This window comes from Diadema setosum, chromosome 8 (genome assembly GCF_964275005.1).
Source record: "Diadema setosum chromosome 8, eeDiaSeto1, whole genome shotgun sequence".
NCBI lineage: Eukaryota > Metazoa > Echinodermata > Echinoidea > Diadematoida > Diadematidae > Diadema > Diadema setosum.
The window spans coordinates 18,614,399-18,642,271 of NC_092692.1; the positions used below are offsets into that span (position 1 = coordinate 18,614,399).

At 39.9% G+C, this 27,873-nt stretch overlaps 1 protein-coding gene and 1 pseudogene across 1 annotated transcript; one reads left to right on the forward strand and one right to left on the reverse strand.

Annotated features, from left to right (window-relative positions):
* The first annotated feature begins 1,296 nt into the window (after positions 1-1,296).
* On the forward strand, positions 1,297-27,873 carry LOC140231931 (spermatogenesis-associated protein 20-like). The gene is made up of 16 exons (XM_072312078.1): positions 1,297-1,330; positions 3,415-3,559; positions 4,559-4,678; positions 8,777-8,841; positions 9,312-9,466; positions 10,166-10,309; positions 11,059-11,257; positions 20,250-20,380; positions 21,230-21,334; positions 22,182-22,256; positions 23,059-23,268; positions 24,100-24,292; positions 25,028-25,196; positions 25,667-25,875; positions 26,958-27,157; positions 27,612-27,873. The coding sequence occupies exons 2-16, from the start codon at positions 3,450-3,452 to the stop codon at positions 27,861-27,863; spliced, it is 2,337 nt and encodes a 778-aa protein (XP_072168179.1). The 5' UTR covers positions 1,297-1,330; positions 3,415-3,449; the 3' UTR covers positions 27,864-27,873.
* LOC140231665 (uncharacterized) lies at positions 16,997-18,322 on the reverse strand (annotated as a pseudogene).

The window sequence follows — 27,873 nt, forward strand, 5'->3', positions numbered from 1 at the left end:
CCTGGAAAGCCTGTTTTATCACTTTTCCACTTAAATTTCCACAAACAAAACTAATATGGAATAATCTTCAAGTACAATTCTTTATTGATAGATATAATATATATGCCCAGTTGAGTAATTTTCATCTTTATTTCAGCATCTTTTTGCACTGTACCACCCACCTTTTATAGAAAGGGATAGCGAAAAGTAATTCATACCATCACAAAGACATACAACCTTGTATATCTTCCTTAGAAAGTGGCTGGTGATTTAGACAGAAAGATCCGTCTGTACAGAGGAGTCTTTTATTTTTTTGACGTTATCGCTCTCCTCCGTATAGGAGGGGATCCGTGAAGCCAGACGCAGTCGCCGCGGAGCATATCTCCGACGACCAGATACAGACCAATCTTTCGGTCAACTGGTGATTTAATATGCAATGAGACACGAGTCAATTGTCTTCCTTTCTGCATGGCAGCTTAGAATAATCCTGTTTGGCATTTGACCGACAAGTATGTCCAAGGCAAAAAACTTCTCATTTAAATAATAATGACATTTGCTGGGTCAGTTGTTCAGCAAATGTCATTATTATAAATGAGAAGTTTTTCGCCTTAGACATACTTGTCGGTCAAGTTTGGCACATGCTTCAAATATTTTTGAGCGGTGGCATCGAACATCTAGCATCGAAAATAAGGCGGTTGTGTCTCCATTCCACATACATTGTCCCAACTTAACTCCTAGAATAACCGCAGCAGCGACCCCATACGGACAAATACGTACCTGTACTGTGTTACAGCGCCCCGCGACGGGGTTACTCCTAGAAGTAGAACAGCATAAGGCACACACACACACACACACAGCACAGTGACTTCAGTCCTTTTTTACTTTTTTGAGAATTGTGAACATGGTGAAACACTCATTCACTCTACTTAAATTCCTACGCATATACGCGCATGACCGATACCGTAGTCTGTACAGTACAGAAAAATTATATTACTATAATCGAATAGTCTACTGAGTACTGCTGTTCATTTCACGGCAAAATGAACATTTAATTTATTTTTACCCTCCTACGTACTAGACTCTAGTCTCTGGCACAGATTTTTACGTTTTCGTTCGTCTTGGATATCTGTGGTCAAGAAAGTTGACAGACCTACAGGCCCATCTACAGCACAACGTGCACTACGAGTTTTCATCCACTGACGTTTAATCTACTGCATGCATGCATGCGTACTCAACTTGACTAGCGACTGTACAAAAAGACTTGCCTGAGCGTCGATCCGAGCTACATACACCGTTTAGCACATGTGGGACTAGGTCAATGCTGCTGTGTTCATTGTTGAAGGAGCGTCAGGTAATTGATCAAAGTGTGAACCAATTATCGTGCATTTCCGTAGTCACAAGACACTTTATGAGATGTATATGGTCTGTTCAAATTACACGTCCTGTCAGTCTATATTTTATGACGCTTATTTGAGTTTTCGACCTTTATCATAGGTGTGTACTGTTGCGACTGGTGTACGTGGTACAGTTGAGAGGAATGAAAGGCAGAGAGTTTAGGTACGTGGTCCCATGTATAACTATTGGTGCTGTAAGTTTTACTGCAGAATTTTCAGTGTGCACGTGCACATCACTGTTTTTTGTCACAGTGTTATTTTATCACAGTAAATCTCTGTCGAAATAAAAGGCAATTCTGCAATACATGGACTGCATGATCGTAACCCGCATGATCACCTGTACCGGCATCACGGAACATGCGGCCCCAGTTTAATTAGTTTGGAAAGAGCTGCTTCGCCTTCTAGATTCTAGTTGGAAACAGAAAAATCACATCTGTCAGCAGGAGGAGTTTATCATTTTTTGACATGTGAAGCCAGATGTAGTCTCCGCACTAGAATCTACATATCGCCAATGACCAGATACAGACCGATCTTTTGGTCAACTTCAGTTCAGGCCGGAACTGGATCTAGAAGTACGGTAGCTTATCCGGGAAATCTGCTCATAATATGCAAAGGGGGGGGGGGGGGGGGGGGAGGGTCTCTAAGTCTAACTGTGACCAAACCCAACCCGAATGCCGAATGCGATTCCCACAGTATATCTGTGTACAAAGAGCGCCCCGGTATTGGGGGGTCTCCTGCTCAACTATTTACAGCCTTGCCGCTGTACACAAGTGTGCTGGCGCACGGAGATGCCATGCGAATCATCTACAGTTAAACTCGCCTAAGTCGACGTCGCATATGTCGAATAATCGCGTAAGTCAATGATTTTAAAAAGTCCCGATTTTTCCCCATTGACTTACGTGTATTAATTCACTCACAAGTCGAATTTTGTAAGTCGAATACTCGCCTAAGTCGATGAAATTCCAAGAACACTTTCACGGAAAAACCATTGAATTCACTGTGCCTAAGTTGAATAAGATTTTATCGTGTAATAAATCACTGTCATTTATTATTCATTATTTATTACTCATTATTATTTTGTTTGTCAGATGAGTTTGAGGTGACAAAAAAAAAAATGATCTAAAGTATCAAAATTCAAAGCGATCACACCGCATGCGATTGTTGAACTCTCTTCGTGTTTGGAGGTCCGCTGGTACAGCCCTGTCAGCTGTCGCGCTACGACGTACGTACGTACAGCGACTGGGCTGTGTATTGCATCAACTCGCAGTATAAGGCGTTCGTACAGTACACATGCGTTCATTTACATGTACACTATAGTATTGAGCTTTGCAGTGTAGCTTGGCATTTGCAGCGCTGTGCAGTGGAGTGGTACGTATGGATGAAGCTGCTGAGTTTTCAAGGCGAAAAGTAGGGGGATAGTTACGGGCACGGGTAAATCAGAATTGCACCTCTACACGCATTTCAAGCCACGGTATGGTAAACTGGAATCAATCACTGCTCAAATGTCGTTCATATTCACTTCCCCAAGGTTTAACAAGGGTGTAAAGTAATCGGACCTGTGCCAATACTAATGCACTGTCCATACAAAGTTAGCCGGGGCTATGCCGGGCTGCGGCACCGCTCCAGCTCTCGGCTTCAGAGTAGACAATATACATGTACATCATACATAATACGTGTGGTGTAACTGTAAGTCGATTTTTTTCGACTTACGCACAAGTCGAAAATCGCCTAAGTCGATGTGTTTTGCTCAGTCCCGAGAAGATCGACTTATGCGAGTTTAACTGTAGTTGGGCTAGCTCATATTATATATTATTAAGTCATAATGATTGACATTTAAGTTACTCTCCCCTCATGACAGTCGAGATGTAGCACTAGTAGACTTCCAAAGTTGGATTACCTTTTCTTTCTTTTTTGTTGTTTTTTTTTTTGATATGCACTGTACAATATTTCAAAGTTGAAAGGGTTTATACTCTGAATGCTAACATACCAGGTACCTGAGACATATTTCTGTTCAAATGTGTGTGTTTTCTTTTTTCACCAGACAATTGCAAGGTGGTAGGAGATTTCAATCTTTCAATGTTCAGGCATCTAGCCGGTCAGGGTCTGAAGGCAGTGAGGCTGTGTTCACATCTGCAGAAGACTCTTCACCACTCCCAGCTGAAGCACACTCGTCCAACAAAGACACTGTGAGATTTCCATTGTCAGTGATGACATACAACTTATGTATTCCTGTCTGCCACATCTGTATGACAACATTTGAATATTCTTTCTCTCTTTCACTGTCTCACTAGATATATGTTATGTTTATATACCTCATTTGATGAAGCCTCCATTCTGATTGGTCAAATTCAGGTGCATAAATTCAGCAATTGCCTATACATGCCCTCATAGTACACAACTGCCTCTGTAGTACAAAATGGCCTTCATAGCTTAAAGGGATGGTACAGTATTGGTGGAGATGAGAATTGGGCTTTTAACTTTTTGCGCGATACCAAGAAAACACTTATAATAGTGTACAGAGCATACCATTTTAAGAGGAATTCAAAGTTTATTTGATAAAAATCGGGTTTGGAATGACTGAAACATCCAAAAACAAAGTAAAACAAAGCGATCGTGATAAAGTGTGGGTCCCACACTTTATCAGGATCGCTCGTATTTGGATATCTCAGCCATTTCAAAACCAATTTTCATCAAATAAACGTTGAATTCCTCATAGAATTACATGCTCTTTCATATTTTATAAGAGGTTTCTCATTATCTCACCAAAAATGTTAGAAACCTGAAATTAGGTCTCAACCAAAACTATACGATCCCTTTAAAACTGCCCTCTATTTGTTATTTAGGGGTATGTATGCGGACATGTATACTGCAAATGCTTGGCTTCCATAGCACGCTATGTGTCCTGTGCTACACTAGCAAACGTCTGAGTCAGTGCCTGATGTGTGAATTGGCTAGTGAGATTGCTGTTGACCAAGTAAAATTTATTTTTGTTATACATACTGTATATATTTGCTATTGGGTATATAAAACAGATATAGATTGCTTTTATTTAGGGCATCATGATATTAACTATTATTGCCCCCCCCCCCTTCCCGATCTCGACTCCATGCTGTTACCCACAAGAACAAGCAATATAGTATTAATAATGCCCCTCCTTAATCTATTCCCTCCTCCCTCTCTCCCAGTCTGTGGCACACCAGGATGGCATCAGGCGGCAGTGATGGCAACATACAGTCATTCAGTAACCGACTGGCCCAGGAGAAGTCTCCCTACCTGCTACAGCATGCCAGCAATCCTGTTGATTGGTAAAGACTGCTGTCTCCTCCATTACTTTCAATACTTTTCATTGTATTTATGAAGATTATTGCCATATATTATTCTCACAAAGAGCAATAGATACAAATATACTGAGATGTCTTGTCCTGTATGGTTCTGTATTAAGGCCATTAAGCCAATCAATCCAGCACAAAATAAACAAATCAAAAGTAAAGCGTTTATTTAGGATATACTAATGAAAATGACAGGGAAAGGTTTCTGTATGCCGTACTATTGGCGATGCTTCAATTTTATTCACATGCTGATGCCAGGGCTGCACACTGGCGCCGGTCCGACGGTCAAAGACCGGTAAAAGTCACTGTCGGACCGGTAACTTTTCAGGAAATCCAAAAGTTACCGGTCCGACATGACCAGTAAAAAAAAAAAAAAGCATTGGTGGGGTCAGTAGAAAGAAAAAGAGCAGCCCCGATCAGGGAGAAACAGAATGCAAGATATCGCACTGTTCAACAAGTTTAACGCAAGTTTTCGTTTATGTCTACCGGTGCACTTTGTACAGTAAACATACATTAGTTTTGAGCACTAGCAATCGACCAGTTATTCGCCCTCGCTTGCGCATTTGGCACTGCTCACGCACTGCCATGCAATGCAATACATGCAGAGCATGTACAGTGTAACTGCTTGCTTGCGATCGGCGGTCATGCCAGACAAGAAGCATTGATAGAAGCGCACGCATTTCTGGGTCATTTTACTCATGATTTTTTAACGCAAGATCGATCCGATCGCGGCTTCGCAGCAGCGTGGCAATTATGTTAGAACTAATTTACTTGTGTCGATTTTTAGAAAAAGTAAAAACACATTCGATATTCAGCAATATAGTAAATGGATCTGATTGCGTTCATTTTCATTTTACACAGTCATTTCACAAATGAATATTTTCATTCGCTCAGAATGGTCTCATAATGAAGATAGGCGCAAAAAGGATCACAAAATCGGCTCTTCCGTGTACTTTTTAAGAACGCATGCACAAAATGTGAAGAGATAATACTAGGGAGGAAAAAAAATCGTGAAATCATGGCAATCCCGCTTACATATTTGAGGTAGAAATCGTCCCAAAAAGGATCGTGAATTCGACCGGCCGCGTCGTATCTTTCAAAAGCTTATGTACGAAATGCGAAGAGATTATAGAGGAGAAAAAAAAATAAAGGACACATTTTGGTGAGTGCATCATAAAAGATTGCAGCCGAATAACAATTCATGAAATCAACGCAATCCCGTTGAAATTTGAGGAAATAATAGGCGCAAAAAGGATCTTGAATTCAGTCCTGCATGCCGTGTTGGTTAGACGATCAAAAACGCATGCACAAATGCGACGAGATTATCGGGAGAAAAATAAAAAACACATTTTACCCTTCTGGTGCGTGCATCATAACAAATTACATCTGAAGTAATTCATGAAATCGCCACAATCCCGCTGATATTTGAGGTAGAAATAGGCGGCGCAAAAAGGATCGTGAATTCGGCCGTGTCGTATACCTTTTAAGAACGCATGTACGAAATGGGAAAAGATTAGCGGGAGAAAAATAAAGGACACATTTTCACCCCTTTTGGCGCTTGCATCATATAGATTTCAGCCGAAAAGTAATTCATGAAAATTTCGCAATCCCGTTGGAATTTGAGTAAACAATAATAGGCGCAAAAAGAATATCGGATTCGGCCCTGCATGCAATGTATAATTTTGAAAACGCATGCACAAATGCGAAGAAATTATCGGGAGAAAAATAAAGAACGCATTTTCAACCCTTCTGGTGAATGTATCACTAAAGATTTCAGCCGAAATAATTAATGACATATCGCAATCCCGCTGATATTTGATGTAGAAATAGGCGCTGAAAGGATTGTGAATTCGGCCGTGACGTATAGGCATGTACGCAATGCGAAGTGATTATTGGGTGAAAAATACAGGACACATTTTCAAACCCTTTTGGCCCGTGCATCATGAAGATTAGAGCCGAATAATAATTCATAAAATCATCGCAATCCCGTTGAAGTTTGAGGAAACGATAGGCGCAAAAGAATCATGATTTTTGGCCGTGTCGTGTATCTTTTAAGAACGCATTTACGAAATGCGAAGAGTTTATCGGGGAAAAATAAAGGACACATTTTCAACCTCTTTTGGCGCGTGTATCATAAAAGATTGCATCCGAAGTCATACATGAAATCATCGCAATCCCGCTGATATTTGAGGTAGAAATAGACGCAAAAAGGATCGTGAATTCGGCCGTGTCGTATACCTTTCAAGAACGCATGTACGGAATGCGAAGAGATTATGGGGAGAAAAATAAAGAATGCATTTTCAACCATTCTAGCTGGTGCGTGCATCACAAAAGATTACATCTGAAGTAATTCATGAAATTGCCACAATTCGGCTGATATTTAATGTAGAAATAGGCGATAAAAGGATCGTGAATTCAGCCGTGTCGTATACACATGTACGAAATGGGAAGAGATTATTGGGAGAAAAATACAGGACACATTTTCAACCCCTTTTGGCCCGTGCATCATAAAGATTACAGCCGAATAATAATTTATGAAATCATCGCAATCCCGTTGAAGTTTGAGGAAACAATAGGCGCAAAAAGAATCATGATTTTTGGCCGTGTCGTATATCTTTTAAGCACGCATTTACGAAATGCGAGGAGTTTATCGGGGAAAAATAAAGGACACATTTTCAACCCATTTTGGTGCGTTATCATAAAAGATTACAGCCGAAGTTATTCATAAAATCATCGCAATCCCGCTGATATTTTAGGTAGAAATAGGCGCAAAAAGGATCGTGAATTCGGCCGTGTCTATACCTTTAAAGAACGCATGTACGGAATGCGAAGAGATTATGGGGAGAAAAATAAAGAACGCATTTTCAACCATTCTCGCCGGTGCGTGCATCACAAAAAGTTACATCCGAAGTAATTCATGAAATCGCCACAATTCCGCTGATATTTGAGGTAGAAATAGGCGCAAAAAGTATCATGAATTCGGCCATGTGGTGCATCTTTTTTTAAGAACGCACTTATGAAATTCGAAGAGTTTATCGGGAAAAATAAAGGACACATTTTCAACCTCTTTTGGCGCTTGCATCATAAAAGATTACAGCCGAAGTAATTTATGAAATCGTCACAATCCCGCCGATATTTGAGGTAGAAATAGGCGCAAAAAGTATCATTAATTCGGCCATGTGGTGCATCTTTTTTTAAGAACGCACTTACGAAATTCGAAGAGTTTATCGGGAAAAATAAAGGACACATTTTCAACCTCTTTGGCACTTGCATCTGAAAATATTACAGCCGAAGTAATTTATGAAATCGTCACAATCCCGCTAATATTTGAGGTGGAAATGGGCGCAAAAAGGATTGCGAATTCGGCCCTGCATGTCGTGTACCTTTCAAGAACGCATGCACAATGCGAATAGATTATCGGGAGAAAAATAAAGAACCCCTTGTAGCGCGTGCATCAGAAAATATCACAGCTAAAATAATTCATTAAATCGTCGCAATCCAACTGACCACCAAGAGCAAGTTACGCAGCAAGTTCGTGCGCCGATGTTTAGAAAAAGTCACAAACGCATTTGATACAATCTGATTTTGTTCATTATCATTTTACGCTGTAATTCACAAACAAACATTCTATTTTTTCCTATTTTTTTTTTTTATTTCTTGTGCAATAAATAATGCAAGTTTAAAAAAAGAATATTAATCTGTAAAATGTACATGGGTAAGGGGGTACGTCCATAAAAAACAAGAAAATAAGTTTGCAAGTCATTTAATGTTTTTTTAGGTTGTCGTTGTTGACCGGTAAATTTTCTGTTCGGACCGGTAAAAAATGGTAAAACGGGGCATTTACCGGTCCGACAGAGACAGGTTGGACCGGCAGAAAAAACGGGTTAGTGTGCAGCCCTGCTGATGCTATATTTTGTATTCTGTTAAAAAAAAAAGAAAGAAATAATGCTTGAACATGATTCCCATATTACAAGATGATCTGATATCTTCTATTTACATTTTGTGAGCAGATGGTCTGTGGACTCTTCATTGACTTCCGAGTGTTGTTGTTGTTATTTTCTTCCTTCTCAACAGGTTTCCATGGGGGCAGGAAGCTTTTGACAAGGCCAAGGCTGAAAATAAATTGATATTCTTATCAGGTGAGCACCTCATTCTCGTAGTGTCACCTCATCATGTGCGTCTAAATTATCCATCTAAGACAATGTCCCTTATCATGTCTGCAGAGCTGTTTAAGCAAACCATACTTGAACACTCTTAAAAGTCCTAAAATGATATTACTTTTTACAAAATTTACATACTTTTTGTTTGTAGGCGTACTCGATTCGTGTAAGGTGCATGTGAAATCCACTTGCTCAGTCTGTAGTCTTCCCACTCATGTCTGATATTTTCACCTCACTTTTTCTCTTACCCTTTTTCTATTCTTTTAAGATGTCCAAGTTTATGAGGAATCTTGACAGTGTAACACACAATTGTACATTATATTTAATTTTTATTATCGACGCATCACCCATTGCTCTGGTACTAACATGGGCATTAGATTAATGCCACATGTTTTTTTTTTGTTTTGTTTTTTTGTTTTGTTTTTTGTTTTGTTTTTTGACATGCATAGTTGGTTACTCCACATGTCACTGGTGTCACGTGATGGAGCGAGAGTCCTTTGAGAACAAAGACATTGGCAAGCTGATGAATGAGCACTACGTCAGCATCAAAGTGGACCGCGAGGAGAGGCCCGATGTGGACCGAGTCTACATGACTTTTATTCAGGTAAGGACCAGATTTAATCCTTTCTGTGCTAGGGACTGTGGATGGCATGTACATCTCTATGGGGTTTTCTTTGCCAATCAGCACCCAAAGCACAACAAAGGGTTAGAATCTTCCTATATCACTCAGTTGGGTTTATTGCCTTTGTTGACCTTGCACTTTCCCCTTCTTTCTGCTGTCATTACTCTTGTTTTCAATGAGGGAGGATTTTAGGCTAGAAGAATTACAAGTTGACATATGCCTGATGATCCAAAGCATGACAACGTGCAGAGTTGCAGAATCTTGGCATTTGTAAGATCTCTTATTGCAGCCAAGCTGAAAAGCTTTGCTAACCAAACATCAGTTATTCATAAAGTCCAACATTACATTTGCATTATGTGAAGCTTACACTAATGTTGCAACCTTTCAATTCTTACACGGCAAAAAGTTTCTTCCAAAAGCGTCCCCTTATAGTTGCACAGATAAAAGGAACACTTCAAAGAAATCTGCAAAATATCACTTCCTTCAGTCACTAGAACACTTATATAATTCCAAAGACTGTCTAGGAATAATACCTCAGCCTGGTACTTTGGACACTAATAGGAACTTTGAAATGCTTGCAAGTTTTTCACCATTTTCAGTAAATCATTTTCCTTGCGAAGATGTTTTGCTCTTTGCACAATGTGTTGCATGATACTGTATCCATATGATTTTACTCTGTAGGCTACAGCTGGAGGAGGTGGGTGGCCAATGAGTGTCTGGTTGACCCCTGACCTCAAACCCCTCATGGGGGGCACATACTTCCCTCCCCACGATCGATTTGGCCGTCCTGGCTTTGGCACCATCCTGCAGACCATTGCAAGGCAGGTGAGCTGTGCAAGAGGAAGCAATTTTTTAACCGTAACTTGCAATGTGTATTCTGTTTGAAACAGAAATAAGAATGAGGGTTGTTCACTAATCAGTGTAATAAAGTTAACCTTTCATTTCTGAATCTACTTCCTGCTTTCAAAATATCAGCATGATCACCAGTAATGAATTATCATGTCTTCAGACTTAAAGCAAACAGTGGCCATATTTATGATGATAGATTATTTCATACTAAATGAGGACTGCCATGTTTCATACTCTATCACTGCACAGTCAAAGCAAGAAATGCGTCTTGTCCTTCCCCTACGCAAAATCATGCTGCATTGTTCAAGTGCTCTTTGATTATGCTTTTTTAACAGCACATCAACATTACTATATATGCAGTATATTTGTGGTGTTTTCTCTTTTACAAATCTTGCGAGTCATCCAATATTCAACAAATTAACAAAATTCACTGACAATTTGTAAGACCATTGCAGAGTATAGCATTTCAAAGATGGGAAATCACAAACATTTCTCCTGAAATGGATAATACTTAGTTCTCATTCCATTTCTATGCATTGCTGCAGTGAATTCAACTGCACATTAAATTATCATACGAGTTCAGATTCGCAATGGGATGAGAATATTGTCGGCTTTTGTAGAGGCAAACTGAGACATTGCATGGCCATGGGATGAGAAATCGACCAATCAGCTTACAGGAATTATGCTGTTCTAGAATATTTGAAGTGTTGTATCCTTAACTGCAGTGGAGAGACAACAAGTCAGCGTTGGAACTGCAGAGCAACAAGATTCTGGAGGCCCTACAGAGTGCCGTCCAGATGAAGTCATCCAGCGACCCTTCACCCCTGGGGTCAGAGGTCATGGACAAGTGCTACAAGCAGCTCAACGACAGCTTTGATGATCAGTACGGAGGCTTTGGCGGTGCTCCCAAGTTTCCACAGCCGGGTATGTACGCATACTTGAGATGATTACTGAAACTGGTGTGTACAACTACCACACAAGACCACAAATGACTGTGAAAGTCTACAGGGCTGTAGGGTATCCCATTTAAGGTCTGTCAGCATGGCGATGACACTTCTTTCACTCGAAAAGTCATTGTTGATGTATCGCGCAACACTATATTGAAATGACTCCACCTTAGCCTTACTTCCTATGACTACTAAAACTGTCATTTACAACTTGTTGGGATCCCACACTCAGCTGGCATGTTCCAAGATAGGTCAGACAAGTGTTAAATAGCACATCATTTTGATGTCTCCAGGACACCTATTCATGTTTTGACACAGGAAACCAAGTACTTTCAGTCCTTTGTTGATAGTGCTGTCTATGTGCTCATTCCATGATAGCTGGTTGGTGATTTCCACCCCTAGATATTTGGCTGAGGAGACTGCTTTTATTTGGGGTTGATTGTTGCTTGAGTACAAGGAAACAAGAAAGTCATGACACCTTGTGATGTGAAGGATGTTGCGCTTTTCTGTGTGGAACTCCTTCTGTACTAGTAAGTGCCCAGAATGCTGGATAGGTGCTATAGAATGTAAAAACGTATCGCCGGGAAATGTAAAAATCTCGAAAAATTGCATCAACGGGGAATGTGAAAACGTCTCGCCGGGAGATGGAAAGTGTTCGGTTTTGTCGGGAACTGTAAAAACGCTGCTGGGAAATGTAGTAATCATGTGTTTCTACAGTATTACGGATACATATAGATGATGAATATTCATGATGAAGCGGGATGATTGCCCCAACAGTGCTTATCATCTCGTAATACACTCATCCAGCAGCACAATAAATATCACTCATGCCTTTAGGCTACACATATGCACCGTAAAGAACTAAAAAAAGACCAGTAGACAAGAAAAATTTTGATCTTTGATACTTTAATTCAATTTCCGTTCTCAAATGATGTGTTCATCTATTCACCAGTGCATTTAATTAAAAGGCAACTACATGTATAGTCGTGAAAAAGTAAGTACATTGGGGATCTGCATTTTTCAAACTTGAATTCGGAAAATGCATGTCATCACTGGGGTGACAAAACCTTGTACTTGTATTTCCATTTTTTGTATCCAAAAATGAGGTTTTATGCATCTCATAGCTCGGAAGCCATATTTTGTTTTGTCCAAATATATTTCAAATCTAAAACATGGAGCCACTGTCGTCTGGTACTTATTCCCCCTTGTTTGTATTTTTGAATATCGGCCATATTTCATTAAATCATGGTCTAAAGCATTTAACACTTTTTGAGATATGAAGTTTCAACACCAGGCATGCGTCCTGTAGCTTTGCAAGGGGCCAAACCATTTTGTTTTGGTGATTGTTATAAATAGTTGATTAAATGAAATGAAATAAATGAATATTTTGCCCCGTCCTTTGTGTCGCCTGTGGATTCTACATGTAACAAAACTATAATATTTTTACAGCTTTTACTGCCACATATTCAAAAGGTCAGGATTTTTCATACTGACTTCGGTCATGAGAAATAAACTTTCGTTTAAAATTGTGTCATTTTGTCAGTGCAAGAACCCTGTTCACAACTTCACAAAAGATGCAACGTATATCAAATTCTTCTAACATATTGCTTAAACTTGTATCTTGTTTTAAGCCTCATTTAGTCATACAGTAAATCTCTGATGAGTCAACGTCGGATGAGCAGAAAATCTTGCTTGGAAGTAAAATTAAAGTCCCGATTTTTCATATTTTTTTCTCATAGAAATATGTGGAAAAAAAGCCCAAGTATAAGAATTGAATTTCGGTTGTGTCGAAGTATTAAAAAATCAGTCCCTTGTGTATGAAATACATAGTTTTGCGCCACATGTACCGCATGCCCACGGAGAATACATACCTGTACACAAGTCATCACACACTCTAACTCAAAGCACATGGACGAATTGGAGGGGTACAATGTGTATTTCAATCCTTGTCTCTCTTTTTAGTGATTGGCCATCACCACTACACTTCACTCACACACACAAACATGTGCACTTGTAAACCAAATTTACTGTACCCATTTTCCCATTTTAGCACAATTGTTTATACCCGTTTCGAACTTTCGAATCGTGCACACGACTTAGTGCATAGTACATATCCTACATGTTGATTCAATGGAAATTTAATGAATCTACATTTTACAGAAATCTACAATCTACAGAAATCGTTCCCCTTGCTTTAAACAATCTATTGATAAAAACATACATTTTATTATTCAGTTTAGAATAACACCTGTAGGAACATGTGCAACAACTTTTAATGCATACATACACACACATATAAACTGCGTTATTAATATTAAAGTTGAAGAAAAAATCGACTTCGTGGAAGTTGAAATTCACGCAAGTCAAAGGGTTTTGTTCAGTCTTGAGAGCTTTGACTCATGCGAGGTTTATCTATGACCCGATTGTACAGTACATCTCTATTGTTTAATGCCAGGTCTGCATTTCTTCTTTTGGGTAGTGTCCGCCTTTTTGTGGACTGCATTAGCACCTCCAGTGCATTTGTTGAAGAAAAAATCGACTTTTTGGAAGTTGAAATTCATGCAAGTCGAAGCGTTTTGTTCAGTCCCGAGAGCTTTGACTCATGCGAGGTTTATCTATGACCCGATTGTACAGTACATGTCTATTGTTTAATGCCGGGTCAGCATTTTTTCTTTGGGGTAGTGTCCCCCTTTTTGTGGACTGCATTAACACCTCCAGTGCATTTGTTGAAGAAAAAAAATCGACTTTGTGGAAGTTGAAATTCATGCAAGTCGAAGCGTTTTGTTCAGTCCCGAGAGCTTTGACTCATGCGAGGTTTATCTATGACTCGATTGTACAGTACATGCCTATTGTTTAATGCCGGGTCGGCATTTTTTCTTTGGGGTAGTGTCCGCCTTTTTGTGGACTGCATTAGCACCTCCAGTGCATTTGTGGCTTGATTCTTTTCTGGCAATACTTCGAGTTCTAGTTCAACTTTGTACAGGATGTGGCGCAAGTTTAATGCACTCAAAACTCCAAGGGATTCATTCAAATTCACGTCTTGCCAGGGCCCGGTAGGCGAGGCAGAAACACTCGCTGACAAACACTTATAACGTTCATCTCTGTTAAATTTTGCAAACAGCTCCAAAAAAGTACCTTCCAGTGAGATGCTGGCAACTGAACTCCAAACAGTTTTGGTGCCATGACAGCTGGTAACAGATGCTGCAAAAGTAGCCATCTTGGCAGTTGAGCTGCGCTGCGCCGCGGCCGGTACAGTAGCTAGCTAGCAAAGACGCTTCACTATCTTTGCTAGCTAGCGAGCGCACTACCTATGCACTTATGCATGCATTCATTGGATTTTGTGGGCGTGCAAGCATGTGAGCCAAAAAGGTAGCTAGCATGCAATGCATGCTATAAAACGTAGCCTGTGGCCCCGCGCGGCCCGAACACGATTACGACGGGTCGATGAGATGAAAAAACATTTTTAGACTTTTTTTTTCATTCTTTCTTTAGCTTAAAGGGATCGTACAGTTTTGGTTGAGACCTAATTTCGGGTTTCTAACATTTTTTGGTGAGATAATGAAAAACCTCTTATGAAATGTGAAAGAGCATGTAATTCTATGAGGAATTCAATGTTTATTTGATGAAAATTGGTTTTGAAATGGCCGAGATATCAAAAAAGAGCGATTCTCATAAAGTGTGGGACCCACACTTTATTATGATCCCTTTGTTTTACTTTGTTTTTGGATGTTTCAGTCATTCCAAACCCGATTTTCATCAAATAAACTTTGAATTCCTCTTTAAATGGTATGCTCTGTACTATCAAATCATAAGTGCTTTCTTGGTATCTCGCAAAAAGTTAAAAGCCCAATTCTCATCTCCACCAATACTGTACCATCCCTTTAAAATGGATAATTTTGGGTTTAAAACCGTTCACAAATTTGCAGAAGATGAAATTTGTGGAAAAAAAAAAACTTGAAAGAGAGAGAAAAAAAAAAACGATCCGAAATTTCCGTGATTTTCGGTCGGTCGCGAAGGGCAAACAAACCATTTTGGGGGGGGGGGGGGGGGCCTTATTGTTGTGACTTAAGGTCCTTTTCGAACTGCTTGGCATCCTTAGCAGTTTTTGTGACTCTGTATACTGTGCAATAGTCTGCAAACAGCCTGACTCAAGTACCTTGAGATATACAGTCCAGTAAGTCATTGATGTGTACAAGTAAGAAAGAACATAGGGCCTAGCACTGTGCCCTATGGCACCCCAAATGTTACAAGTGCTTGGTCTGATGACTCTTCATTGAGGACTACCTTCTTTACTCTACCTTGTAGGAAGTTGCCAGTCCATGTGAAGAGACTGCCATGGATGTCATAGAATGTCAGGTTTGGGAGGATATGTGTATGGGAATCTTTATCAAAAGTCTTTGCTATTATGTCAAGCAGTATAACATTCATTTGAAGACTGTTGTATAAGTTTTGGGAGATGCCATCAACAGCATTGACAAGCTCTGTTTTGCTTGAACAAGCCTTACAAAAATTATGCTGGACATTAGTAAGTATGCTGTGAGTATTGAGATGGCTCTTGATGGAGGCGGAGCTGTGAAGTATTTGTTCTAGCAATTTACAGCATATGACTGTTGGCAAGATCAGACAATGACTGGCTGCCTTGCTCCTGACTTTACCTAAACCAGATTTACACATATCTGGCAAAATCCCTGTATCAAATGAGGCTTGGTAGATGATCCTAAGTGCAGGCCCAACTCTATCTGGCAGTTCTTTCAGAAGTCAAGCAGGGATGGCGTCAGGGCATGCAAATTTGTGAGGATTAACCTTCTCTAGCAGCTTTGTCACACCGTTGACAGACACTTATAGATATTTGGTATTGGTGGGAATGAGTTGGGTCCAAGATTTGAAAGGTTGTTGCAGTCTACTGCCTGGTTGAATACTGAGCAAAATAGGTTGTTCAGTAAGATTGCCCCGTCTTTGTCTCCAGTCAAGGTGGCTCCTGAATCCTTTAAGGAGGCAACTCCTTTGTTGTCATGGCAATGGCTAGAGATGTGATTGCCCTCTTCTGTTATTAAGGAGTGTGTAGGTACTCTTCATACCAAGGACCCATTCTTCCCTGATGGGATCCCAGTTTGCCTTGCATACTGTGTGACAGAAGACGGGCATGACTCTTCAAGAAATGTTAGATTTTTCTGGTACTCTTCTTTATTCCTGCTGTATGCCATTTTCTGCAGTATCCTCAGTGCTGTCATTGTCTGTCCATTGGTGATACCAAGCTTCCCTTCTGCCACCTCCCTTCAGAAGGTATGCAACATGTGAAACAAACGTGCATGCTTGCATAAGGGAAGACATCTGCTATTGCCCCACATTCATTCTTGTCTTTGTCACTTATGATGTTCACTGCTGGTAACCAGTGTTCATCGTGCTTCTTGAAACAACTATTTCAAGCTCTCTCTTTTTTCATTTGCAAGGATTGCTTCAGCTGCTAACTCACTTTTCCTGTCTCCACTTCCCCCAGAATCATGTAGAAGTTTTGCCAATCTTGATGCTGTGTTACTGATAAACTAATGAGGCTGTATAAAGGGTGAGAACATCAGAGTATTTCCTTCCTGCTTCATCCCCTGGCAGCTTCATCACCTTCCTCTTATGAACAATGTCTGCTGCATCGTGGTCTTGCTCTCCTCTTAAAAGCACTTCATCTTACGGTTGACCTATGGTTGGTCGAAGTGGGATGTAGTCAGTTTATTGTATTGCAGTGGGAAGTTTGGCCAACCCTGATGCTGAGTTGCTGATGCACTAATGAGGCTGCATAGGGGGTGAGAACATCAGAGTTTTTCCTTTCTGGTACATCCCCTTGCAACTTCACCTCCTTTCTCTTATGAACAATGTCTGCTGCATCTTGGTCTCGCTCTTTTCACAAAGAATGCACTAGCATGAAGAATCTCGATATGAATTGTGGTAGTGTGCTGTAGCATCCTACAACGCTTGTCAGTTTTTGATTCAAACACTCCAGGCAGTTTTTAATGTTATTAAGGAGTGTGTGGGTAATCTTCATGCCAAGGACCCATTCTTCCCTGATGGGATCCCAGTTTACCATGACATACTGTGTGACAGAAGATGGGCATAAAGAAGTGTTTGATTTTTCTAGTATTCTTCATCATTCCTGCTGTATGCCATTTTCTGGAGTATCCTCGTGTTGTCATTCTCTGTCCATTGGTGATACCCACCTTCCCTTCCACCACCTCCCCTAGGAAGGTATGCAATGTATGAAACAAACAAATGTGCATGCTTGCTTGAGGGAAAGCATCTGCTATTGCCTGCATTCGTTCAAGTCTTTGTCACTCATGATGTTTACTGTTTGTGGCCGGTGTTCATTGTGCTTCTTGAAACTTTCAAACAACCATTTCAAGCTCTCTCTGCTTTCATTTGCAAGGATTGCTGCAGCTGCTAACCTATCATTCTCATCTCCATCTTCCCCCAGAATCATGTAGAAGTTTGGCCAATCTTGATGCTGAGTTACTGATACACTAATGAGGCTGCATATTAAAGGGATGAGAACATCAGAGTATTTCCTTCCTGCTTCATCCCCTGGCAGCTTCATCACCTTCCTCTTATGAACAATGTCTGCTGCATCGTGGTCTTGCTCTCCTCTTAAAAGCACTTCATCTTACGGTTGACCCATGGTTGGTCGAAGTGGGATGTAGTCAGTTTATTGTATTGCAGTGGGAAGCTTGGCCAACCTGATGCTGAGTTGCTGATGCACTAATGAGGCTGCATAGGGGGTGAGAACATCTGAGTTTTTCCTTTCTGGTACATCCCCTAGCAGCTTCACCTCCTTCCTCTTATGACCAATGTCTGCTGCATCGTGGTCTTGCTCCTCTCTCAAAGAATGCACTAACACGAAGAATCTTGATATGAATTGTGGGAGTGTGCTGTAGCGTCCTGCAACACTCTTCAGTTTCTGATTCAAACACTCCTGGCGGTTGTTAATGTTATTAAGGAGTGTGTAGGTACTCTTCATACCAAGGGCCCATTCTTTCCTGATGGGATCCCAGTTTGCCATGACATACTGTGCGACAGAAGAAGGGCATGACTCCTAAAAGAAATGGTGGATTTTTCTGGTACTCTTCTTTACTCCTGCTCTGTGCCATTTTCTACAGTATCCTCAGTGCTGTCATTCTCTGTCCATTGGTGATGCTCAACTTACCTTCCGCCACCTCCCTTTGGAAGATATGCAATGTGTGAAACAAACAAATGTGCATATTTGCTTGAGGGAAGATATCTTCTATTGTCCCCCATTCATTCTTGTCTTTGTCACTCACGATGTTCACTGTTTGTGGCCGGTGTTCATTGTGCTTCTTGAAACATTCAAACAACCATTTTACACTCTCTCGCTGTTTTTGTTTGCAAGGATTGCTGCAGTTGGCAACTCAATTTTCCCATCACCATCTTCCACAAGAATCAGGAAGAGGGGCATCCAGATGTTGTTCAGTTTGTATGTTGCATCTATACAGAGAAGTTCCTGATAAGCCTGATAGACTTGATGCTTCTCTGTATCTTGAAAGAATAAGCCAATTAGTTGATTGCTCTTGTCTTGCAGGACTGCTGTTGCTACTCCCGTCCAATAGCAAGAAAATGATTCTAGCCATATTAAGTTCTTATTCCTTCCTCATATCTTACAAGGAAAAAAGAAAGGAAGGGAGAAAAGAAAATCAACATCAATTTGCAACATTAATTACACTTATAAAGGACTCCAAAGTTATGGAGATGTGGGGTGTAAGTTATCATTAAAAAAGGATCAGCAGTAATTGCTAAACCCTAAAATTTATCCTCAGCCTTTTCTAAACCAAAACCAATCATGATTTTAACCTAATCTCTGTAACCAGAGATATTTTGCTGGAACACTTATCGCTGCAGTATATATCACATCACCAGTATCTTTTTATTGGGTTTTGTCTCATCAATCTCCTCAATGTTGTATTTAGACTTTGACAGAGTATATCCTTTCGTGCATCTTTTCTCATCTGTCATTTCTTAGTTTAAATATTTACAGTGAGACTTGGAGTTAGCAAAAATTGTGGTCTCCAATCTTTCAAACAGCAAGTCAACAAGCATATAATGTCACTTGATAGATAACTCCATACAATACCTGTCTTCAAAGGACCGGCAGGTTGTCTTTATGTCGCGTGTACTTAGTGCAGGAGGATGATACCCATGGCTGGATGACTCATCGTGTTCTATAGGTTTAATAACCAGGCTTACTAGAGCACTTGTGAATTATGAGCTGGCTGGACTTGATCCTTAAACTGCCAGAGAACAGTGCAGTAAAGCTGGTTGTGTTTGTTTGTTTATTTTATTTTTATTTATTTATTTATTTTTTTTGTGGTAGGGCATAGTTCTTCACGTGGGTTTCCAGCCATTTGTTTTTCCTCTGCTTACTTCAATTTTGCCGCATCGAGAGCTAACACACTTGTTTGTTGGCTAGTTTGTTTGTTCATTTTTAGCTATGCTTTTCTTGAGTTATTTTTCTGAGTAGCAGCCAACCACTAGTATGATTTGGAACTCTCCTAGATGCAGGGACCTATGAATTACCTATTGTATGTTTTTGTACACCCTATTCAGGTACCTGGTCAATCCTGCACAGAGGCTACAAAGATTTCTCAATCTCAAATGGATTGAGTTAAATCAGGGGCTTTAGAGCTCTTTTGTGGGATTTATGTACAAGAAAGCAGTCAAACTTATTTGAAACCAGAAATGAACAGTGAAGTGAAATGAGGTCATGATATTCTGTCTGTTTACATTATTGGCAAAGGAAAATTGTATATATTTACATGAAGTCCCTGGCATAGTGAAATGATATGCAACATGTTGATTTTGGTGTGTCTCAGGCAAAAAAAAACAAAAAAAAAACAAAAAACATTCCTCAAACGATGTAATTGTGTCTTTTGTTCCTTCCCGGCACCCTTGCATAAATGGTTCTCGACTTGAAGTGAATTTCAACTTCTTGTTCCGACTGTATTCAACGAAGCGAGACAGCCCAGAGGGTCAGAAGGCTTTAGAGATGTGTGTACACACACTGAAAATGATGGCTAAAGGAGGAATCCATGATCATGTCAGTCAGGTAATTCGGCTGATTTTCCCTGTGTATCAGGTATTCCTTTTTTTACTGGCAAAAACATGCCTAGAGTATTATTATTTTCTGTAAGAAGTCAGAAGGGCATTGAATTGTGTCCCTCTGTTTCATAGTTGTTGCCAGTTGTGAATATTGAATCAATCTCATATTTTGAGGTAAGGTTTGAACAAGTAGTGCTCACAAAAACTACATTTCAATTTCACACATGTAGATTTTAGATAACGAAGAGAAAATTATACCCAACAGAATTCATCCCACTTAGTTATGTCCATATTATATTATTGTCCAGTATGTTCAGTTGATTTTGTTCATCTGTGTATATTTGATCTAAAACTTCTGTAGCCGTTTGGAAAGATGTTACTTTAGTTATATTGTGAACAAATTAAGATGAACATGAGACTTGATATTATAACCTTGTTTTTTGAAAGTCATCATCAAAACTTTGTTATATCATATCTTTTTTTTCTCTCTCTCTCTTTGAATGTGAGTAAGTAGAAGTTTGATGGATTAACCCTGATATCAGACGTACTCTGCAATATTCTCATCATTTTTTTCACTGAAAGCTGATGAGGAAATGTTGTCGTTAGGATTATTCTCTGTGGTCTGACAGATGATGCATGTTGATAGCAACATAAGATGACAAGTGTGTTTCTTGTGTGTGTCCATGAAGTCCCAAATCTTCATTTCCTTCTTGTGTTTGTGGTAGTAATGGTAAAGAGACTACCGGTATATAACACAATAATCACGTTCATAGCATTAATAGCAAAGAAACATATCATTGACTGATGTACTCTACCAATAAGGCACGAGATAACTGCTCAGCTCTGTCTTTTGCAGGGTTTTCACAGATATTCTACAGACAGGTTCTGGCATGTCCCACACTTTGAGAAGATGCTGTACGATCAGGGCCAGCTAGCTGTTGCTTACATCGATGCGTATCAGGTATATGAACTACCAGATCCTCCTTTTCGTCCATTTGCTTTTTATCGTACATAGTTACTGATTCGAGTAAATATGCACTCAACCTCACCAAAAGTTCAATCTGTCCAGATCAAAGGATATGTTTTTAATCTACCCTATGCTTTCTTAGGCTTTATTTATACATTAACACACATATATGTTGTTAATTTTTTTCCTAGTCCCTGTCAAATTGTCATTAAATTGTCTTCAGCTTCTGTTGCATATCAGTTATCACTATCATCAATGTTCGGCAACTGTCATCAATATCATAAATATCATCTGTGTCATCACACTTCCAATGCATCTGCAAGCTTATTTTGCTGACTTAACCTCTACTGTGCTTTGTTTGCCTATTGGCTTGCACACTAGAGTGCTTTCTTTGCCATTTGATGTAGGTTTGAGGAAACTGATTATCAATGAAATGAGATTTCCTAATCCCCCTGATACCTATTGCATGCCTGTCATACTAGAGGAACAGTGCTACAACTACATGAGTGGGCTTGCTAACTTTACATCTAGGTCAAGAATAAAGCAATTACTGAATCCTGATGGAAAAAGCTTGGCAAGTTCAGCGAAGTCCCTGGGCACATAAAGGATGAAATAAAATTAAAAAAAACACACATTTTCTTTCAACATATCTTGCAGTAGTATGTGTAATACAGCTCATTTCTTGCACACACAAAAAAAAATTAAATATTTCTCTCATTGTTATGTGTGCTCATCTTTGCTTGCGCATCAATTTGTTAGTCAGAGCCAGTCAATCTCATCAGGGTGATTGTTTCCAAATTATTATTCTTTTTCTGTGTGACCAAAATGCTTCTTTCATCAGATCACCAAAGAAGAGGTGTTTGCTGACGTGGCTAAAGACATTCTGGAATATGTCAACAGAGACCTCAGTGACCAGGTTTGCCCATTGTTCTGTCATTCATTACATCATTATCTCTGTTAAGTAAGGTCATGGAAGAGAATGATACATTCTGTCTGTAGTTGCTATTTACAGTTAGCCTACAATTCTTTGCTTTGGGTTGACCAAATCAAGTTGGAGAGATATGACAGTAAATGGAAACTTTTTACTAATGTCACTTTTATTCTTATGTTTGAACTTTGACAGCAGACACATTTATATGGGGACCACATAACAAGACAGGCTGCCAAAGTAGATTCTTTGAAGTACTGTGTGCAAAAATTTGGACCTTTGAGTAATGATTTTTGTGTATGCATGTCTGGCTGTGCTACTTAATGGTTATTACTTAAGTCAGATGTGTTTAGTTAGACTGTGGAAACACTTGCAGTCATCGTCCTATTTTATATCTGATTAAACAAATATTATTCATTAGTGTAAAATGGAGCAAAGAAAATAGGATTCCATCCCGATGGAATCCCATTTTCTTTGCTCAATTTTCCACTAATAAATAATATTAATTTCAGGTCAGTTTTTCTGTTTGCATTTTTTAGACATAAATATGATGGCTGAGTAAACATCTATGAAGGCTTAATGAATGTAATGTAGATACTAAAGATGAGACCTGAGAAATATGACTTCCTTTGAGTGATTAAGAAAATGAAAAAGCTATTCTACGTCCCCAAGGGTGAGCACTAGGATATGACTCACTGTAGAATTGTCATAAATCACCCGTCTGTCAGTAAACTCCCACAGGCTCTGCAAAGTCTTAAAGTGATAAAGTTTCCACTCTTCATGTGGACAGGCTGGAGGATTTTACAGCGCCGAGGATGCGGACTCGCTTCCCACCCATGACGCGAAGCACAAGAAGGAGGGTGCTTTTTGTGTGTGGACCGACGAGGAGATTGGAACTCTGCTGAGCGAGACGGTGGAGGAGTCTGGCTCCATCACTCTGGCTGATGTCTTTAGATCACACTATGGAGTGAAAGCAGGAGGAAATGTCGATTTTGATCAGGTGATTTGTAATGATTATGTGTACAGATAATTATAATTTATGCAAATATATGCACATATGTTACTTTAGCATTGTTCATATATACATATGCAATCTGTAAATGTATTTCAATTTTTATGTCCATGTATAAGTCTGTTTAGGACTGTGAACACTTTACAATCTAGTTTTTGCAGTTCTTTCAGTTATTCAATTTCCAGATGGGCACTTGCTTCAACCAGAGGCTGTTCTTTCACAAGTCCTTGCATCACAAAAAAACAAACAAACAAACTAACAAACAGTTACATAACATGATCTTTTGATTATTTAAGTTCATGTGGTTCAGGCTATTGCTATATATATGAATGAAGTATTTGATTTTGTCCAGGTTAGTTTAAGTGATTACATTTTGTTTTTAAATAACATTTGGTATATGTTTCCAAAAGTCTGATGTTGTCGCACCAGGTGGGACGAAGTGTTGATGACATCCATCGTTTGATGTTCTTAGAGAAGAAAGGGATTAATTTTACTATCATAGATTTGTGTCTTTGAATGTACTGGATGTAATGACTGTTCTTGTCATGTAATCTCATTGCAACCCTGTAGTGTGTTTAATATGTGACATTGTGTATGAGAGTGTTGTCACATGGCGACTATGTACCATGTCCTCAGCATGTGAGTCTAGTGTTGGCACCTTATTTGTAGTATGAGTGTAGTCATCTTATCTTTATTCAGAAATTGTTATTGATATTGGATGAGAAATCTTAGATATTTGTGCACTCCATTTATAGGATTGTTTTGAGTATTTGGTGTATTCAACTCACTATGGTTAAGTCAATATTCTTTGAATTCCAGGACCCACATGGTGAGCTAAAGGACCAGAATGTCCTCATATGTAGAGGGTCTATGGATACCACGGCAACGCAGCACAAGATCAGCGTCGCTGACACGGAGAAAGCCCTGGAGAGAGCCAGAGCCATTCTGCATGCTGAACGGCTGAAGCGCCCTCGACCACACCTGGACGACAAGATGCTTACCGCTTGGAACGGTAAGGGGACATACTGACATACTGAATGCCTTCTTTAAAAGTTTAGATAGTCCTCCTAGCAATGAAATGTTTTACAAACAATTGTCTGCCACACTATCCCTCCTCCCTGCTGGCATGTGATTCCTCTGTAACTTGAGAAAACTGCCAGTCTATATTTCTCAGTCACAACAAATACCAAGGTGACCAAAAAAAAAGAAAAAGTCAAATGACGTGCTAATGACATACTTCAGACTAAAGGATGGCACCTTTAAATACTATATACAGTTATAGGTCAAGGTGTAAACAAAACATATAATTTCCTGAAAGTTGCTATGCATTCTAGCTCATCCAATTTAATCAGTTTTAACATGATCTGACCAGAACCGTGCAGTGAATTTTGTACATTATGTATCAGTTTCTATTGAGAATCGAGTTGTATCACTGTGTCTCCTTATGATGTTAGAATTATTCATTCCCACTGCACATAGGATAACAAGTTTAGTCACTCATCAATACAATGAAAGAGATGTTGCTCAACTTGCCTGAATATACAATGTGTAGCTGCCAGCTGACCATACTTCAAACATTTAGAGGTGTTTATAACTAAAGATCTTTTTTTGCCTAACTGAAGTATGTGTGGATGCTTGACACTGTAAAAAGTGTCAGTGGAAGTTTAAGATGCAGTACTCATGGGGTTAATAAGGTAAAACAGAAAAGAAGAGGTATTCAGTAAATTTGGGGCATCTCTGCTGACAGGTCTGATGGTGTCTGGCTTTGCCCGAGCCGGTCAAGTGCTGCAGCGGCCAGAGTACACAGAGAGGGCGGTCAAAGCAGTGACCTTCATCAGGGACCACCTTTTTGACCCGGCTACTGGCTGCCTCCTCAGGAGCTGCTACAGGGGTGCCGATGGCAACATCAGTCAGATGTGAGTCTCCTCCAACAGTGAGGGCCCATTTCGTACCAATGTTTTGCAGTAATTAGATGGTAAAATAATCTTAAGTTGTTATGACAGCAGCCAGAAAACAACCAATCAGTCAAGAGTATTTTAGTTGTTGGTGCATCAACTTCACTTATTGCATCTTGCAACGACATGTTACATGTACATGCATGCTTTGTAAATTGTATGTAATGGTCCCTCAAATTGTTTTCTTTTCAAGTCTTTTAACTTTTTTGAAAGCTAGGCATTAAAGTATTTGTTTGTTATTTGATGAAGATTGCACACTTTCTTTTCATATGGATTCTGACACCTGTAAAAAAAAATATTAATGCTATTTTAGTTACATTTTCTCCTGAAGTAGCAGATTGTATAGGATAAATCCATACATAGATTTCAGTGCAAGTGTGTTGTAGCAATGAACTCTCTTTCTTCTCTCTCTCTCTCCAACTGACCACCAGCCAAACTCCAATCGAGGGTTTCGTAGATGACTACTGCTTCTTGATCAGGGGCCTGCTTGACCTGTACGAGGCCAGCTATGACCAGCAGTGGCTGGAATGGGCCGGTCAGCTACAGGAGAAAGTGGACACGCTCCTCTGGGACTCGGACAATGGCGCCTACTTCTCCACCACGGACAAGGACTCGTCCATTCTGCTCAGGCTCAAAGAGGGTGAGATAAATTTGGGCATTCAAATTCTCCCTGTTGCATTTAATTAATGAATTTGGGCATTCAAATTCTCCCTGTTGCATTTGAATTTACTGTAAAACCAGAAATTTTAGCATGCATAAAACTTCCACGAAATTTGCAAGGAGCCAGGATTCATGAAAGTGAAATGCATATAGAAGTTATTTTTGTCTACACCATACATTGAATGCCAGTCACAAATAGCAGCAAGCTTCATGCTTCAAAAAAGTGCTGAGTCTCCCTAATTCTGCAGAAGACTGTCTTCAAAATCAACTTTGATTCTTCCATCAAAACAAATGATCACTGTAAAACAAGGAATGTTCGCGTGCATTTTAATTTCCCGAATTTCGTGGGGCTGAGATTCGCGGAATTAAAATGCATGCTAAGTTTCTTGTCTACACTATTAAACATTGAATGTTAGAGGCAACTCGCGAAAATTTCATGTTGCGTATAAGGCCATCAGCTCCCATTTGCGAAAATTTCATGCCGCGAAAATATCATGTTTTACAGTATAGCACCCTTCCTGATTTTAGAATCATCATTGCTTATTGAGAAACATGTGGCACACACAAATACCCTCCTAAAAGAATATCGGAACCTCCCTATTCTCAATCTATGAATGCCAGCGGCCCTGCTGTTCAGAAGAAGAATGGCTTTGAGTGACACCAGTGTCCTTATGCCTCTCAGACAGAACTGTCACTTGATTTATTCTTCAAATAAAACTAAATACCTTGCCAGGAGAGTACAAATCATGTCATATTGTCATAATCATCGTTTGGACTGCTGATGATAATTTTAAACTTTGCAGACTGCAGGCAAGTGGGCTCATTGAATACAGAAACATCTTTAGAAATTAAGAATTTCTTCTTGGATTTTTTTTTTCACCTCATAAATGAAAATAGATAGTTTGAATTGATTTTGCAAAACTCAAAGCAAAGGGTCATATTCAGCAAAGGAACCTGTATGACTAGGTATCACTAACAGCAAATTTTCTGTAGTGTTTCAGTTGCGTGCTTGTAACTTTTTATTCCTTCTCTGCATCCAATCTCGCTCCCCTCCCCCAACAGACCAAGATGGAGCCGAACCCAGTGCCAACTCCGTGGCTGCCATGAATCTCCTGAGGCTCTCCCACTTCCTCAACAAACCGGAGTACCAGGAGCGGGCTGTGAAGCTCTTCTCTGTCTTTAGGGAGCGGCTGGAGAAGATTCCCGTGGCTCTTCCCGAGATGGCAGCAGCTCTGGTCTTCCTCAGGAGCACAGCCAAACAGGTAGGGAAGGATCAAGTCAGATTGACAAAGACCACTCTAAAACATTTGTTCAGCAGGAAAAAAGTGTCACAGCTCTTCACCCAACACTGATGCATTTTTGTGCCGTTTCCTTGAGTGCATTGGCACATAAATGTAATGGAAATAAAGAAAGATGAAGGTATAGCTATCAATATTTGGATGCAGTCTTTTTCTGCTTTGAAAGAAAAAGTTTGTTAGTTTTGCCTAGGAAGCTGCTCTACTCTCTCTAAGCTGAAGCATAGAATCTTCTTTGATATTGATTAAGCCAGCTGATAAATGTTATTCAAGATCTTATGAGTGTGAAATACAGAGATTTTCAGAATTCTTTCCCTTTGCTATTCTCCACACCCTTTTCCCCCTTTGCAATATGAGTTTATCGAATATTTAATTTCTCCTTCTTTTTTTTTGCTGCTGTCTTGCCTTCATCCCTCATCAGATTATAGTCTGTGGGGATCCATCAGCAGATGACACCAAGGAGATGCTGAGGTGCGTCCACTCCCACTACCTTCCCAACAAGGTGCTCATCGTCGCCGACGGCAACGACGACTCCTACCTGGCCTCGCGCCTGGACATCCTCAAGTCTCTCAAGTGCATCGACGGGAAGGCGACGGCCTACGTGTGCGAGAACTACCAGTGTCAGCTTCCCGCGGTGGGCGTGGCCGAACTGGAGGCAGTGCTGAAGGGCTGAACGTGAATGT